This window comes from Brachyhypopomus gauderio, chromosome 11 (genome assembly GCF_052324685.1).
Source record: "Brachyhypopomus gauderio isolate BG-103 chromosome 11, BGAUD_0.2, whole genome shotgun sequence".
NCBI lineage: Eukaryota > Metazoa > Chordata > Actinopteri > Gymnotiformes > Hypopomidae > Brachyhypopomus > Brachyhypopomus gauderio.
This window is the reverse complement of record NC_135221.1, coordinates 2,715,103-2,730,515: the sequence shown is the minus strand read 5'-3', so window position 1 is coordinate 2,730,515 and position 15,413 is coordinate 2,715,103. Positions and strand designations below refer to the sequence as shown.

General features: G+C 40.4%; 2 protein-coding genes across 2 annotated transcripts; both read left to right on the top strand.

Annotated features, from left to right (window-relative positions):
* Positions 1 to 1,828: 1,828 nt before the first annotated feature.
* LOC143527590 (uncharacterized) lies at positions 1,829 to 5,504 on the top strand. The gene is made up of 6 exons (XM_077022902.1): positions 1,829 to 1,928; positions 2,069 to 2,416; positions 2,640 to 2,975; positions 3,882 to 3,998; positions 4,914 to 4,951; positions 5,355 to 5,504. The coding sequence occupies exons 1-6, from the start codon at positions 1,886 to 1,888 to the stop codon at positions 5,502 to 5,504; spliced, it is 1,032 nt and encodes a 343-aa protein (XP_076879017.1). The 5' UTR covers positions 1,829 to 1,885.
* A 1,659-nt stretch (positions 5,505 to 7,163) lies between these two features.
* On the top strand, positions 7,164 to 12,029 carry LOC143527589 (uncharacterized). The gene is made up of 7 exons (XM_077022901.1): positions 7,164 to 7,253; positions 8,216 to 8,310; positions 8,414 to 8,547; positions 9,950 to 10,285; positions 11,225 to 11,341; positions 11,489 to 11,532; positions 11,673 to 12,029. The coding sequence occupies exons 1-7, from the start codon at positions 7,164 to 7,166 to the stop codon at positions 11,829 to 11,831; spliced, it is 975 nt and encodes a 324-aa protein (XP_076879016.1). The 3' UTR covers positions 11,832 to 12,029.
* The last annotated feature ends 3,384 nt before the right edge of the window (positions 12,030 to 15,413 follow it).

Here is a 15,413-nt window from a genome sequence, read left to right as displayed (position 1 = left end):
TTACGTGAGATGATGCGTACGCACATTTCAGGCCCCTTTTTGTGCATACGCACCCTTTATAAATGAGGCCCTTGGTGATTAAAAATGTGGGCGTTAGCAACATGCTTGTGCGTTCCCTTCCTGTCCCGCAAGTCCTCACTCTCTCCTTTTGTAATCACAACGTTCAACACAATGGTGTGATTAGAGGTTTTTAACTTATGAATTTTTTTTTGCCTTGTTTGATTATTATTCTTGCTTTCCGAATGCCTTCCTTCTTGAGGACATAAGAGAAAGGTTTTAGAGAAAATAACTAGACAATCCAGACTGATATTAAACAGCTAAACTAACTAGCCAGTACCTGCTCAACAAAGTTCTCCCCTTATCCAGTGGTAGATGAAGTAAACAAACCACATACTTAAGTTAAAGTAAAACATCCAGTCCAAGTTCTCTTTTAGTTCTCTACTTGAGTAAAAGTACAAAAATACTGGCCTTCAAATGTACTAAAAGTATTGAAAGTAATGTTAAGGCCCTAATATTTAGCACCAGTTTTTAAATGTTCCTTAAATGATAAAAACATTTACATAACTAAAACATTTACATAACTAAAACATAACTAAAGTTATACAATGGGTGTCAAACGACAAAGAACTATCAAAAACAACACCCAAATTTCTGAGACTATTTTTTGCTGAAGGGGTTAAAAAAGCAAGATGCTGCCTGATTGCAGGGATTTTATCATCAGGAGCAACAATAAGAGTTTCAGTCTTGTTTGCATTTAACTGCAGGTAGTTTTTGTTCAACCATACTTTAACTTGTGACAGGCAATTACAGAGATCAGCCAATTTGTGGAATTCAGAGGCTCTAAAGCAGGGGTCACCAACCTTTTTGAAACTGGGAGCTACTTCTTGGATACCAATTATTTCGGAGGGCTACCAGATTGATACACATCAATCAAACGAAAGTTGTTGAGCGGGTGGGGGTGCTAAGCAATTGTCGATTGCTAAGCGGGAAGACCGCTAGCAACCGCGGACAATCCCTAATAGTAGCAAAAAAAAAATAAATGCAGCTCATTGGTGCTTGGCACTATAGTGAGCTATTTTTAGAACAGGCCCGCGGGCGACATGGTGCCCGCAGGCACCACGTTGGTGACTTCTGCTCTAAAGGAACAGTACAGCTGAATGTCATCAGCATACAGATGATATGACACATTACTGTAACATTTTAAAATGTCTACTAAAGGGTAAAGGTACAATAAAAAGAAGATTGGGCCCAAAACTGAACCATGGGATACCCCACAGGACAGTGGTGCAACATCAGAATAAACATGATTCATAAGAACAGTAAAAGACCTTTCAGATAAGTAAGAGATGAACCAGTTTAGCACAAAATTATTTTCCCCCAAAAAACGGTTGAGTTGTTCAGCTACAACCTTCTTAAGGATCTTTGATAAAAATGGAAGTTTGGAGATGGGTCTATAGTTTTCATGCAGAGAAGAGTCCAAATTTTGCTTTTTTAACAGAGGACAGACAACAGCTTTTTTGAAGCAGTGAGGTACAGAACCGGAGCCAAAAGAGTAGTGTGTAAGTGTGTGAATTTATTCAGTAGATCTCCATCTCCTACTGTAAGTGAGAGAAATAGACACAAATAATTAAAGTGAATTTGATCCTCATTATATATATATATATATATATATATATATATATATACACACTTAAACTTAGACAGTTTTTTTTTCTTCTGTGTGTCAATGTGGGTTTCATCATGAACATGGAAATTGTACAGGAACTTGTGTCAGCCAATGAGATTAATACCTGAAGAGCTCCAGCAAGAGAAACCCTTGATACTCTTTTCAGCTGCCTTAATTCTGAATGTTTCGCTTCGAGAAGAAATTGGTTGTCCTACAGTTATGACCCAAGTCTGGATTTTCATTGTGGTTGTCCACAACATATGTAAGTTTTACAGACCTTTCACCAAACAGATCACGTTTCTGTTCTGTTGGCTTTTAGACACTGACAGATAAGAGTTACTAAAAAACTGTTTGAGAGTTGTGATGTCTGCGTCGCTAAGCCAGGTCTAACCTCACTTTTAGACTTCACAGAAGCTCTGACACTCCATCAGCCTTCGTTTGTGGCAGCGAAGCTGGGGGAATCTGTTACACTGAACTGCACATTTGCAGAAGAAACCAGTGGAGAAAATATGATCTGGTACCAGCAAAAGCCAGGACGAGAACCTCAGGAAATTGGAACACAAGGAGCACGGATGGACGCCATAATTTATCCTGCGTTTAAGAAATTTGGCTTCAGAGTGGAAAGGACAAAGACCAGCATTTCTTTGCAAGTTCCAAATATTACTACAGATGACCAAGGGACATACTACTGTGGAGTGCTTTTGTCCTATGCAATACAATTTTCTACTGGAACATTTTTAGCTGTATCAGGTAATAAACCAAATAACGTCTCCAAATCCTAAAACAATGTTAGACATATGAGAGTACTTTTATGTGTTTGTGTTAATAATCTGTACAATATAAGATTATTTAAGTAACCTGAGCTAATTATATACTGTTTTGTGCAAATACAGAACAGAAACCGCATGTTTTATATTTCCATGTTCATTAGGACAATAAATGTCTGATGATAAACATTAAATATATTGCCCAGGACATGCAGAATTAAACATATCAGTGGTCCAAAGTCCAGAAGTGGAGAGGGTTCCTCCAGGAGAGTCTGTGTCTCTGCAGTGTAGCGTCCTCTCTGAGAGGAGAACAGCAGAACTCCAAGTGTTCTGGTTCAGATCTTCTGCAGGAGACTCCCATCCTGAAATCATCTCCACTCACCACAACAGCAGCCGTCAGTGTGAGATCAGCTCTTCTCCACACAGCTGTGTGTACAACCTCTCCAAGAGTGTCCTCAGCGTCTCTGATACTGGCACTTACTACTGCGCTGTGCTCACCTGTGGGAAGATCCTTCTTGGAAATGGAACAACAGTAGGTCTGAGTAAGCAATGCAATTTTTTTTTTTTAATTCTACGTTCATATTTGAATAGTTCATACGATTAAGTACAATCACAGTATTGTCAGTATAAGACTAACATTACTGCTGTGTCATGTAAACTAAACTCATTAAAATCAAGCATTCTGTTCATTGAGTGTTACCAAAGACAATGTTTGAGATGTACACACAGGTGAAATCACATCTGTGTGTGTTTGTGTGTTTATGGTTTACTTGTGGTTAAATCATTTGAGCTATCTCAGCTTTTTTGCACTGACGTTTCACAGTAGTACAAGAGTAGAAACATTTCACATTGGTCTGCGGCTTCACAAATTCGCATATTTTTTTCCTTGGAAACTAACATTCAAAATTTGCGGGGCCAGTAGACGTAATCTATAGATGAATGAATGTGCTTGCATGAATGCAGACAACCAGAATACATATTTAATCTTTTTTCACTGTGTACATTACTGTACTATATTCTTTATTACCTGAACATTTAATTTATTTGTAATATTTGTACAGTACATACTTGCCTGGGAGAGATACTGTACTGAAAACTGCTGTAAACAAAGAAAATGGTAGCATAGGATTCACTGTCTCATAGAAAATGCACTCACGAGAGTTCAGCATATCAGAGAAGACACACAGCATGCAGGCACAAGATGGCAGACAGTAGACGTACATGTACATACAGTATGTATGGTGTCTTATTGTATGCACTTTATAGTACTGTTTAATTTTACCTGTAAAATCTTAAATCGTATTGTAAATAATAACACATTTTTTAAATGAACTTTATGTGTTTTGGGTTTAACATGAAAATAGGTCTTCCTAGGTCTTTGATATTTGTCCATCCAAAATTTGCACATTTTCAAAATGTGGGGGTATTTCTGTATTCCTTTCTTACAGCAAGTCCTGTGAATGCTGCCATGACGTGGATGGGAGTGGTTTTGGGTGTTTGTGTAGTGGTGATCTTGGCTCAAGCCATTTTAATTTGTAGATGGAAAAACGTTCGACACCACAGTGGTAAGTGTTGATTAAAATAACTGATTGTTCATGTTTGAAAAGAAGAAATGTGAAATTTAGAATTATGATATGCATTTTATTTTAGAATTATATGTATTTCAAGATCTGTGTGTTTTATCGGTGAACAATTGTGTAATGCAGTAGCGAACCGTGCATTAAACCTGGGCCCTCTCCCATGAAATTTGTTTCCTCTCCTAACTAACTGCAAAAAGAAAAAAAGAAAAAATGAGACGACAGTACAGCTTTAAAAATGCAATAAACAGTAACATCTGTACTAGATAACCTCTTAAGCAAAATAAGGTTCCAACAAAATAAGGTCCACAGCTCCGTGTTCCTCGGGAGCAGAATAAGTAAACAACGCACACGAGGACATCAAAGGACTGAATCGAAACTAGCTAGCAGTGGTACGCTAACGACAGCTAGCATCGCCACAGCGGGCGGAAATTATCATACAGTTAAGCCCGCCCACTAAGAGGGAAGATATGATTGGTCAATTTTACTGTCATTTGAAACTGGTATTGTGCTGAATTATAACTGCCAGGCCCTCTAGTCTGTAAACGAACAGCGGGCATCACAGTCCTGATAGGGGGAGACACAGGCTCACAGGCTTCCACTTAACCCCTCACCTTCCAACACAGATTGAATAGACACGGGTGAATAATTTATTTGCTTATATTTTTGTAATTGTTTAGATGTCGATTTTCAAACTGTAAGTAGATTAAAAAATTGGATAAATTATATGATATATTTATGTTTTAAAAATATTTTAGGCCCTCTGAGAGGGCGTAGAGGGCCCTGACGGTTCCACACAGGTGTAATGTTATGTTAAAGTAGGTCAGATATATATTCAGACATACAGTATATTCACACATATATTCATTAAACATTATCCTGTTGATTCTTCATTTCCTCCAGAGAAACAAGACGTTGTTCCACTGAGAAAAACCAAACAGGTACATCTCGCACATTTTAACTTCCTATTTGAGAAGCTGCGTGCAGATATGCACAGGAGTTCTGATCACTGAACAAATGTATTTGACTGAATTTGATTCCCTGCAGAGACATATTTAGGGTCGTAGATGAGGTCAGAATCTCACAGTCCTCATGTTCTACAGCATTCCTAGAGCTGCAAGAAATTTTTGACGTTTTAGACGTTTTTGAGTCTTTTTGAGTTTAATGAGCTGATAAAAGCACCACAGTCTGATCTTTCACTCTGCCCTTTTGGCTGGAGAGCACATGCAGGAGTCTGCTTGGATGTGAACCTTCAGAAAGCCTCGCAGATACAGACTCATGACCATGTGCAAAGGCCCAGATTGGTGAAGACAGAACCTCAGTATCTTGTGTTCATTGCCACAGGACCATGATGGAGCAGAGCTGAGTTACGCTGCCTTACATTTCACTGATAGGAAAACGACAAGAAAACATCAGGAGAAAGGACGGCCCCAAGAAAGTGTGTATTCTGATGTCAGATGTCCCACTTTTACTGACGAAAGCTTACTTGATTAAATGTCTCTGTCTTGTTGACTTGCATAATTTGTTGTATTTTTTGTAAATACAGCCTTTACTAGCATATTACGGGCTGCAACACAGTATCAGTTCTGTTTCACAATGAATTAAATGTTTTCATTTCTGTTTGGTCAACTATTGACTACTAATGTCTAAACCCCATGAACCATCCCCATCAATGTCTGTGATCTGATGATTTGGTGATTCGGCGTTAGCATCATGCTAGGGTGGGACCACTGTTCTCACATTACATTTTTAATTTTTTTTTTACTTCATAAATATTTTTTTTACTTGTCTGATTGTTATTATACTTGCTTTCTGAATCCCTTCCTCCTTGAGGACATAAGAGAAAGGTTTTGGATCAAAGAAAAGAACTAGACAATCCAGACTGATATTAAAGAGCTACCCTAACTAGCCCGTACCAGCTCAACAAAGTCCTTCCCTTACTCACTGGAGGATGTAGTAAACAAACCACGTACTGTTTAACGTGAGGTAAAGTAAAACATCCTGGCCAAGTTCTCTTTTGGTTCTCTACTTGAGTAAAAGCACAAAGGTACTGGCCTTCAAATGTACTGAAAGTATTGAAAGGAATGTTAAAGGCCCTAATACTTAGCACCATTGTTTGCATGTAAAACCTGTTTAAAATAGCAATTTACATTTGAAAACGTTATATGTTCAAATGTTTGTTATTTCACAATATCAATGCATTTAGGTAGCTGGATGGTAAAGCACATAACTAGCTAGCTAGCTAACTTTGTTAGCAACATGCCATGCAGTGCTAAGGACAGGGCTCTCAAGTTTAGAATTCTTTTCAGAGTGTGAGAGTCGGTGGCGAATGTAAGTTGTTGAGCGGGGAGGGTGTGTATACGTTGTATACCGCGATCGATCGCCAGTGGAGGGCGACATAGATATGGATCAGAGGTAAATAAACTAGATTTTTTTTTTTTCGCCGTGTGAAATCGGAAGTGTGGCGTGTGAAGACGGTCAAATGCGTGTGTCACACGCTCAATCCGTGATACTTGAGAACACTGGCTAAGGAACTTATCGTGGTACTAGCAATAGCCTACTTAGCTAGCTAGCTAACCAACCATGTATACAATGCAAATGCCAGACTTATTTCAACATACACAAAAAAACAGTTGTCTGAAAGCTATTGTTAGATTTCTCATTACAGAGAAAGCCCAATAGGCCTATGAAAATAGTCAAGCTCTATGATTTTCTTTAGATTTTATGGGGAATGATAATCAGGTGTGAGTGTGCACCATGTTGTATTTAAAGAACAGGGATGTATCAAAGTCTGCTCTTCAAAAAACATGTTTGTGGAAGTGCATCATGGCACGAACAAATGAGATTTGTGAGGACCTCAGAAAAGGAGTTGATGATGTTCATCAGGTTGGGAAAGGTTACAAAACAATCTCTAAAGAGTTTGGACACCACCAATCCATAGACAGACAGAGTCTACAAATGGAAGATATTCAAGATACCCTCCTCTGGAGTGGTTGACCAACAGAGATCACTCCAAGAGAAAGGCATGAAGTTGTCAGCGAGGTCACAAAGGCTAAGCAACTGAAGGCCTCTGTCACATTTGCTAATGTTAATGTTCATGAGTCCATCATCATGAGAACACTGAACAACAATGGTGTGCATCAAAGGGTTGCAATGAGAAAGCCACTGGTCTCCAAAGAGAACATTGCTGCTCTTCTGCAGGTTGATAAAGATCAAGCCAGGGGGCTATTGGAAGAATCCTTTGTGAGACCAAAATATAACTTTTTGGTTTAAATGAAACACATGTTTAGAGAAAGGAAAACACTGCATAAGAACTGTGATGTTTGAAGGAGGCAGGCGCGACGAAGAAACATACTTTAATGACACAATAAACGTGAAGTTCAGGCTTCTCACACAGGCATGAACTTTAGACAAAGACGAGCACGAGACATCGCGCGAATGCACATTAAATAAGTGAAGAAAACATTTCCCAGTGATCACGAGACAAGGCACAGGTGAGACCACCGAACACGCTCAGAAATGACCCTCACCCACGGAACTACAAACATGGACATAACTGGACGCAGACGACGTAATAACACGCCCACAAGGAGAGGTCCGGAGCTGAACCGTGACAAGAACCATATCCCATCTTTGAAAAATGGTGGTGGTAGTATCATGGTTTGGGCCTGTTTTGCTGCATCTTTGCCAGGACAGCTTGCCATAATTGATGGAATAATGAATTCTGAATTATATCAGAGAATATTAATGAATGGTTAAAGAAGAAAGGTCCTGGGTTTAATCCAATCAAAATTTTGTGGAAGGACCTGAAGCAAGCAATTATTGTGAGGAAACCCACCAACATCCCAGAGTTTCAGCTTGTCTGTACGGAGGAATGAGCTAAAATTCCTCCAAGCCCATGTTCAGTACTGATCAACAGTTACCGGAAACATTTTGTTGCAGAAAGCAAAGCATCACATACTTCTGGCACTCACAAATATGTAATATTTTCCTCAATAAATAAATGATCAAGTATAATATTTTTGTCTTGTTTAGCTGGGTTCTCTTTCATTACTTTTAGGAGTTGTGTGAAAATCTGATGATGTTTTTGGTCATATTTGTGCAGAAATACATAAAATTCGAAAGGGTTCACAAACGTTCAAGCACCACTATACTGTATGCTTTTAACATTAACTCTTATGATAACTCTTATGATCATTAACCAGAATATCTTCTGGTCCAACCCACTCAAGGGTCTGCCAAACCCCGTGGCCATCAGAGTGAGGTTCCTGACGGACGTGATGATAGCAGATGCGTCTCAGTAAACACATATCAGGTCCACTGATCCATCCGTGCATCTTCAGGCTTCCCCTGCTTCGTCTGTTTTTAATCTTTATAATAACAGTGTGTAACCTTGGAATAAGACACGATGATCTTACTGAGGTGTCAAATCATCAGGAGTATTGGTGCAGATCCACCCACCTGCTGCTCAGCACACTGAAGACCATAAGTTGTAAAGTAAGATGGGTGTGGACATTACCCATGGGGTACCCATGGGGTAATTGAGGTAAGATCCTGTCAGGAGAGGAGGGCAGAGCAGGGCAGGTCAGAGCAGATCATGCTCCTTTCTAAAGCTGCTGAAATAAAATCCAAACTACAGAGTGGAAGTGTAGGATGAATTATTCAGACGGCAGAGTCCTAAAATATGTTGGCAGAACTCACACTGGACTCCTCTGTCAGGAGAAAACCTGCAGCACAACGAGATGGCAGACCGTTTTTTCCCCCAGTGGTTCTAAAGTGCAGTTTCTCACAGAGATTGAGGACACCGGTGTTCTCGAACACAATATTCTGCAATTCAAAGTACATGTACTTATTGAAATAACATTGAACTAAGTGTGTAAATTTATTCAGTAGATCTCCAACACCTACTGTAAGTGAGAGAAATAGACACAAGTAATTAAAGTGAATGTGATCATCATTAGATTTCACTATATACACACACTTAAACTTAGACAGTTTTTTTTTTCTTCTGTGTGTCAATGTGGGTTTCATCACAAACATGGAAATTGTACAGGAACTTGTGTCAGCCAATGAGATTAATACCTGAAGAGCTCCAGCAAGAGAAACCCTTGATACTCTTGTCTGCTGCCTTAATTCTGAATGTTTCGCTTCGAGAAGAAATTGGTTGTCCTACAGTTATGACCCAAGTCTGGATTTTCATTGTGGTTGTCCACAACATATGTAAGTTTTACAGACCTTTCACAAAACAGATCACGTTTCTGTTCTGTTGGCTTTTAGACACTGACAGATAAGAGTTACTAAAAAACTGTTTGAGAGTTGTGATGTCTGCGTCGCTAAGCTAGGTCTAACCTCACTTTTAGACTTCACAGAAGCTCTGACACTCCATCAGCCTTCGTTTGTGTCAGTGAAGCCGGGGGAATCTGTCACACTGAACTGCACATTTGCTGAAGAAACCAGTGGAGAAGATATGATCTGGTACCAGCAAAAGCCAGGACGAGAACCTCAGGAAATTGGAACACAAGGAGCACGGATGGATGCCATCATTTATCCTGCGTTTAAGGAATTTGGCTTCAGAGTGAAAAGGACAATGACCAGCATTTCTTTGCATGTTCCAAATATTACTACAGATGACCAAGGGACATACTACTGTGGAGTGCTTTTGTCCAATGTAATAAAATTTTCTACTGGAACATTTTTATCTGTATCAGGTAATAAACCAAATAACGTCTCCAAAATCCTATAACAATGTTAGACTCTTAGAAGGAGAGTAATTTATGCGTTTGTGATAATAATCTGTACAACATAAGATTCTTTAAGTAATCTGAGCTAATTATATACTGTTTTGTGCAAATAGAACAGAACAGAAACCGCATGTTTTATATTTCAATGTTCATTAGGACAATGAATGTCTGATGATAAATGTTAAACATATTGCCCAGAACATGCAGAATTAAACATATCAGTGGTCCAAAGTCCAGATGTGGGGAGGGTTCCTCCAGGAGAGTCCGTGTCTCTGCAGTGTAGCGTCCTCTCTGAGAGGAGAACAGCAGAACTCCAAGTGTTCTGGTTCAGATCTTCTGCAGGAGACTCCCATCCTGAAATCATCTCCACTCATCACAACAGCAGCCGTCAGTGTGAGATCAGCTCTTCTCCACACAGCTGTGTGTACAACCTCTCCAAGAGTGTCCTCAGCGTCTCTGATACTGGCACTTACTACTGCGCTGTGCTCACCTGTGGGAAGATCCTTCTTGGAAATGGAACAACAGTATGTCTGAGTAAGTGTTTAAGTGTTTAAATATGTGAGTGTTAGTAAGCCATGAATGTGATCTCCTATCAGGATTTGGTAGCAGGACAAACTGAGTGTTTAGAATAGAACATCAGTGAATGGGACATTACTTAACACAATCCAGACATTCCAGACACAATCCAGGCATTAACACAATTCAGGCATTATTAACACATGTGGACAGTCATAGTTATTCCGATGTGTCACTGTGGTCAGTCATGTGTTATATGTGTATGGGTATATCTCTCCAGAATCCCCTCTGCTTTGATTAAAGCACTGTGTGCTCATCTACAATGGTATTAAAACATAGTGATCTACCATTGTATTAAATCATAGTGATCTACCATGGCATTAAATCATAGTGATCTACCATGGCATTAAATCAGAGTGATCTACCATGGCATTTTTGTGTTACATTTTTGTGACTTTAATTAACTAAATACAGAAATAAAATGTGCTTTCCTGTCCATTTCGATATATTTTATAATTATTGTCTTAGTTTTTTGTATTGGAACGACAACATTAACCCATTTGTTGGACTGCAGAGAAGACCAGAAATTTGAACATTTTCAGCAATGAAACCCCAGTAGATTTGAATACTGATTTGAATCCATTGTATACTTTCAGATAGTGTGTTTTATCATTTAATTATATTAATGAAATGTAAATCTTTACTTAATTAATACATTCTAAAATGTATTCTATGATTCATTTGACTACATAGGACCCAAATGAAGCTAAATGTGACTTCCCACCTCTGTTTCTAGTTTATTCTAATTTATTCCTAGTTACTTGCATTAGTATGATCACATGGGTAATCGGATGTCTCTGAATGGTTTAGAGACCATTTAGTATATTTTATTGTAACTTCTTTGATTTTAATTTTGGTATCACATTTAGTACTATTGTAATGATCCCTGTTCTACAGCCAGACCTGTGGATGCTCTAGTGTTCTGCCTGGGAGCAGCTCTGGGAGTCAGTGTGGCTGTCGTCTGTGCTCTGGTCTTTTTTAGCTGTAAGAAGGGACAGAGGAAAGATGGCTGTGGTAAGACATTGTTCAATAACCAAATATCGAATTAATGTTAACTATTCTGCAACATGATTCATTCAAATTGAAAGCAAGGAGTCTTTTCGGTTTGTGGTAAATCACACAGTGAATAATACATACAAATATATATTTTCTCAATTGCAGTAAGAAGCAAAGAAGATACTTCGACAAGAAAACCAACCTATCAGGTACCACTATTTCTCTCAAACATTTTGGTTCATTAATGGAAAATGTTTATCATCAGGATTATGGCTACAGAATGACAGTAAAGTACGATAATCCTACAGCGGAGACAACGTCTAAAATACGTTTTCACTGTCATTCACAGGACAGTGATGTTACGGAGCTGAACTACATTGCTGTACAGTTTAGTGGGAGGCAGACCAATGGCAAAAGAAAGCGCAGTGAGAAAGAACAGCTTCAGAACAGCGTGTACTCTGAAGTAGTGACAAGGCCTACTGTTATGGACCAGCACCGGTTCCACTAACTCACTGTTATGGACCATCAACTGTTCTACTGACTCACTGTTATGGACCATCAACTGTTCCACTGCCTCACTGTTATAGACCAGTGCCTGTTCCATTGACTCCCTGCTATAGACCAGTGGATGTTCTATTGACTTGCTGTTATAGACCAGTGGCTGTTCCATTGACTCACTGCTATAGATCAGTGGATGTTCCATTGACTCGCTGTTATAGACCAGTGGCTGTTCCATTGACTTGCTGTTATAGACCAGTGGCTGTTCCATTGACTCACTGCTATAGACCAGTGGATGTTCCATTGACTCACTGTTATAGACCAGTGGCTGTTCCATTGACTCACTGCTATAGACCAGTGGATGTTCCATTGACTCACTGCTATAGATCAGTGGCTGTTCCATTGACTCACTGCTATAGATCAGTGGATGTTCCATTGACTCGCTGTTATAGACCAGTGGCTGTTCCATTGACTCACTGCTATAGACCAGTGGCTGTTCCATTGACTCACTGCTATAGACCAGTGGCCTGTCCATTGACTCACTGTTATAGACCAGTGGCTGTTTCATTGACTCACTGTTATAGACCAGTGGCTGTTCCATTGACTCACTGCTATAGACCAGTGGCTGTTCCATTGTCTCACTGCTATAGACCAGTGGCTGTTCCATTGACTTACTGCTATAGATCAGTAGATGTTCCATTGACTCGCTGTTATAGACCAGTGGCTGTTCCATTGACTCACTGCTATAGACCAGTGGCTGTTCCATTGACTCACTGCTATAGACCAGTGGCCTGTCCATTGACTCACTGTTATAGACCAGTGGCTGTTTCATTGACTCACTGTTATAGACCAGTGGCTGTTCCATTGACTCACTGCTATAGACCAGTGGCTGTTCCATTGTCTCACTGCTATAGACCAGTGGCTGTTCCATTGACTTACTGCTATAGATCAGTAGATGTTCCATTGACTCACTGCTATAGACCAGTGGATGTTCCATTGACTCACTGCTATAGACCAGTGGCTGTTCCATTGACTCACTGCTATAGATCAGTGGATGTTCCATTGACTCACTGCTATAGACCAGTGGCTGTTCCATTGACTCACTGCTATAGATCAGTGGATGTTCCATTGACTCACTGCTATAGATCAGTGGATGTTCCATTGACTCACTGCTATAGACCAGTGGCTGTTCCATTGACTTACTGCTATAGATCAGTGGATGTTCCATTGACTCACTGCTATAGATTAGTGGCTGTTCCATTGACTCACTGTTATAGACCAGTGGCTGTTCCATTGACTCACTGCTATAGATCAGTGGATGTTCCATTGACTTGCTGTTATAGACCAGTGGCTGTTCCATTGACTCACTGCTATAGACCAGTGGCCTGTCCATTGACTCACTGCTATAGACCAGTGGATGTTCCATTGACTCACTGTTATAGACCAGTGGCCTGTCCATTGACTCACTGTTATAGACCAGTGGCTGTTTCATTGACTCACTGCTATAGACCAGTGGCCTGTCCATTGACTCACTGTTATAGACCAGTGGCTGTTCCATTGACTCACTTTTATAGACCAGTGGCCTGTCTATTGACTCACTGTTATAGACCAGTGGCTGTTCCATTGACTCACTGCTATAGACCAGTAGCTGTTCCATTGACTCACTGTTATAGACCAGTGGCTGTTCCATTGACTCACTGCTATAGATCAGTGGATGTTCCATTGACTCACTGCTATAGATCAGTGGATGTTTCATTGACTCACTGTTATAGACCAGTGGCTGTTCCATTGACTCACTGCTATAGATCAGTGGATGTTCCATTGACTCACTGCTATAGATCAGTGGATGTTCCATTGACTCACTGCTATAGACCAGTGGCTGTTCCATTGACTCACTGCTATAGACCAGTGGCTGTTCCATTGACTCACTGCTATAGACCAGTGGCTGTTCCATTGACTCACTGTTATAGATCAGTGGCTGTTCCATTGACTCACTGCTATAGACCAGTGGCTGTTCCATTGACTCACTGCTATAGACCAGTGGCCTGTCCATTGACTCACTGTTATAGACCAGTGGCTGTTTCATTGACTCACTGTTATAGACCAGTGGCTGTTCCATTGACTTACTGCTATAGATCAGTAGATGTTCCATTGACTCACTGCTATAGACCAGTGGATGTTCCATTGACTCACTGCTATAGACCAGTGGCTGTTCCATTGACTCACTGCTATAGATCAGTGGATGTTCCATTGACTCACTGCTATAGACCAGTGGCTGTTCCATTGACTCACTGCTATAGATCAGTGGATGTTCCATTGACTCACTGCTATAGATCAGTGGATGTTCCATTGACTCACTGCTATAGACCAGTGGCTGTTCCATTGACTTACTGCTATAGATCAGTGGATGTTCCATTGACTCACTGCTATAGATTAGTGGCTGTTCCATTGACTCACTGTTATAGACCAGTGGCTGTTCCATTGACTCACTGCTATAGATCAGTGGATGTTCCATTGACTTGCTGTTATAGACCAGTGGCTGTTCCATTGACTCACTGCTATAGACCAGTGGCCTGTCCATTGACTCACTGCTATAGACCAGTGGATGTTCCATTGACTCACTGTTATAGACCAGTGGCCTGTCCATTGACTCACTGTTATAGACCAGTGGCTGTTCCATTGACTCACTGCTATAGACCAGTGGCCTGTCCATTGACTCACTGTTATAGACCAGTGGCTGTTCCATTGACTCACTGCTATAGACCAGTAGCTGTTCCATTGACTCACTGCTATAGACCAGTGGATGTTTCATTGACTCACTGTTATAGACCAGTGGCTGTTCCATTGACTCACTGCTATAGATCAGTGGATGTTCCATTGACTCACTGCTATAGATCAGTGGATGTTCCATTGACTCACTGCTATAGACCAGTGGCTGTTCCATTGACTCACTGCTATAGACCAGTGGCTGTTCCATTGACTCACTGTTATAGATCAGTGGATGTTCCATTGACTCACTGCTATAGATCAGTGGCTGTTCCATTGACTTACTGCTATAGATCAGTGGATGTTCCATTGACTCACTGCTATAGATCAGTGGCTGTTCCATTGACTTACTGCTATAGATCAGTGGATGTTCCATTGACTCACTGCTATAGATCAGTGGATGTTCCATTGACTTACTGCTATAGACCAGTGGCTGTTCCATTGACTCGCTGCTATAGACCAGTGGCTGTTCCATTGACTCGCTGTTATAGACCAGTGGCCTGTCCATTGACTCACTGCTATAGACCAGTGGCTGTTCCATTGTCTCACTGCTATAGACCAGTGGCTGTTCCATTGTCTCACTGCTATAGACCAGTGGCTGTTCCATTGACTCACTGCTATAGACCAGTGGCTGTTCCATTGACTCACTGCTATAGATCAGTGGCTGTTCCATTGACTCACTGCTATAGACCAGTGGCTGTTCCATTGACTCACTGCTATAGATCAGTGGCTGTTTCATTGACTCACTGCTATAGACCAGTGGATGTTCCATAGACTCACTGCTATAGATCAGTGGATGTTCCATTGTCTCACAGCTATAGACCAG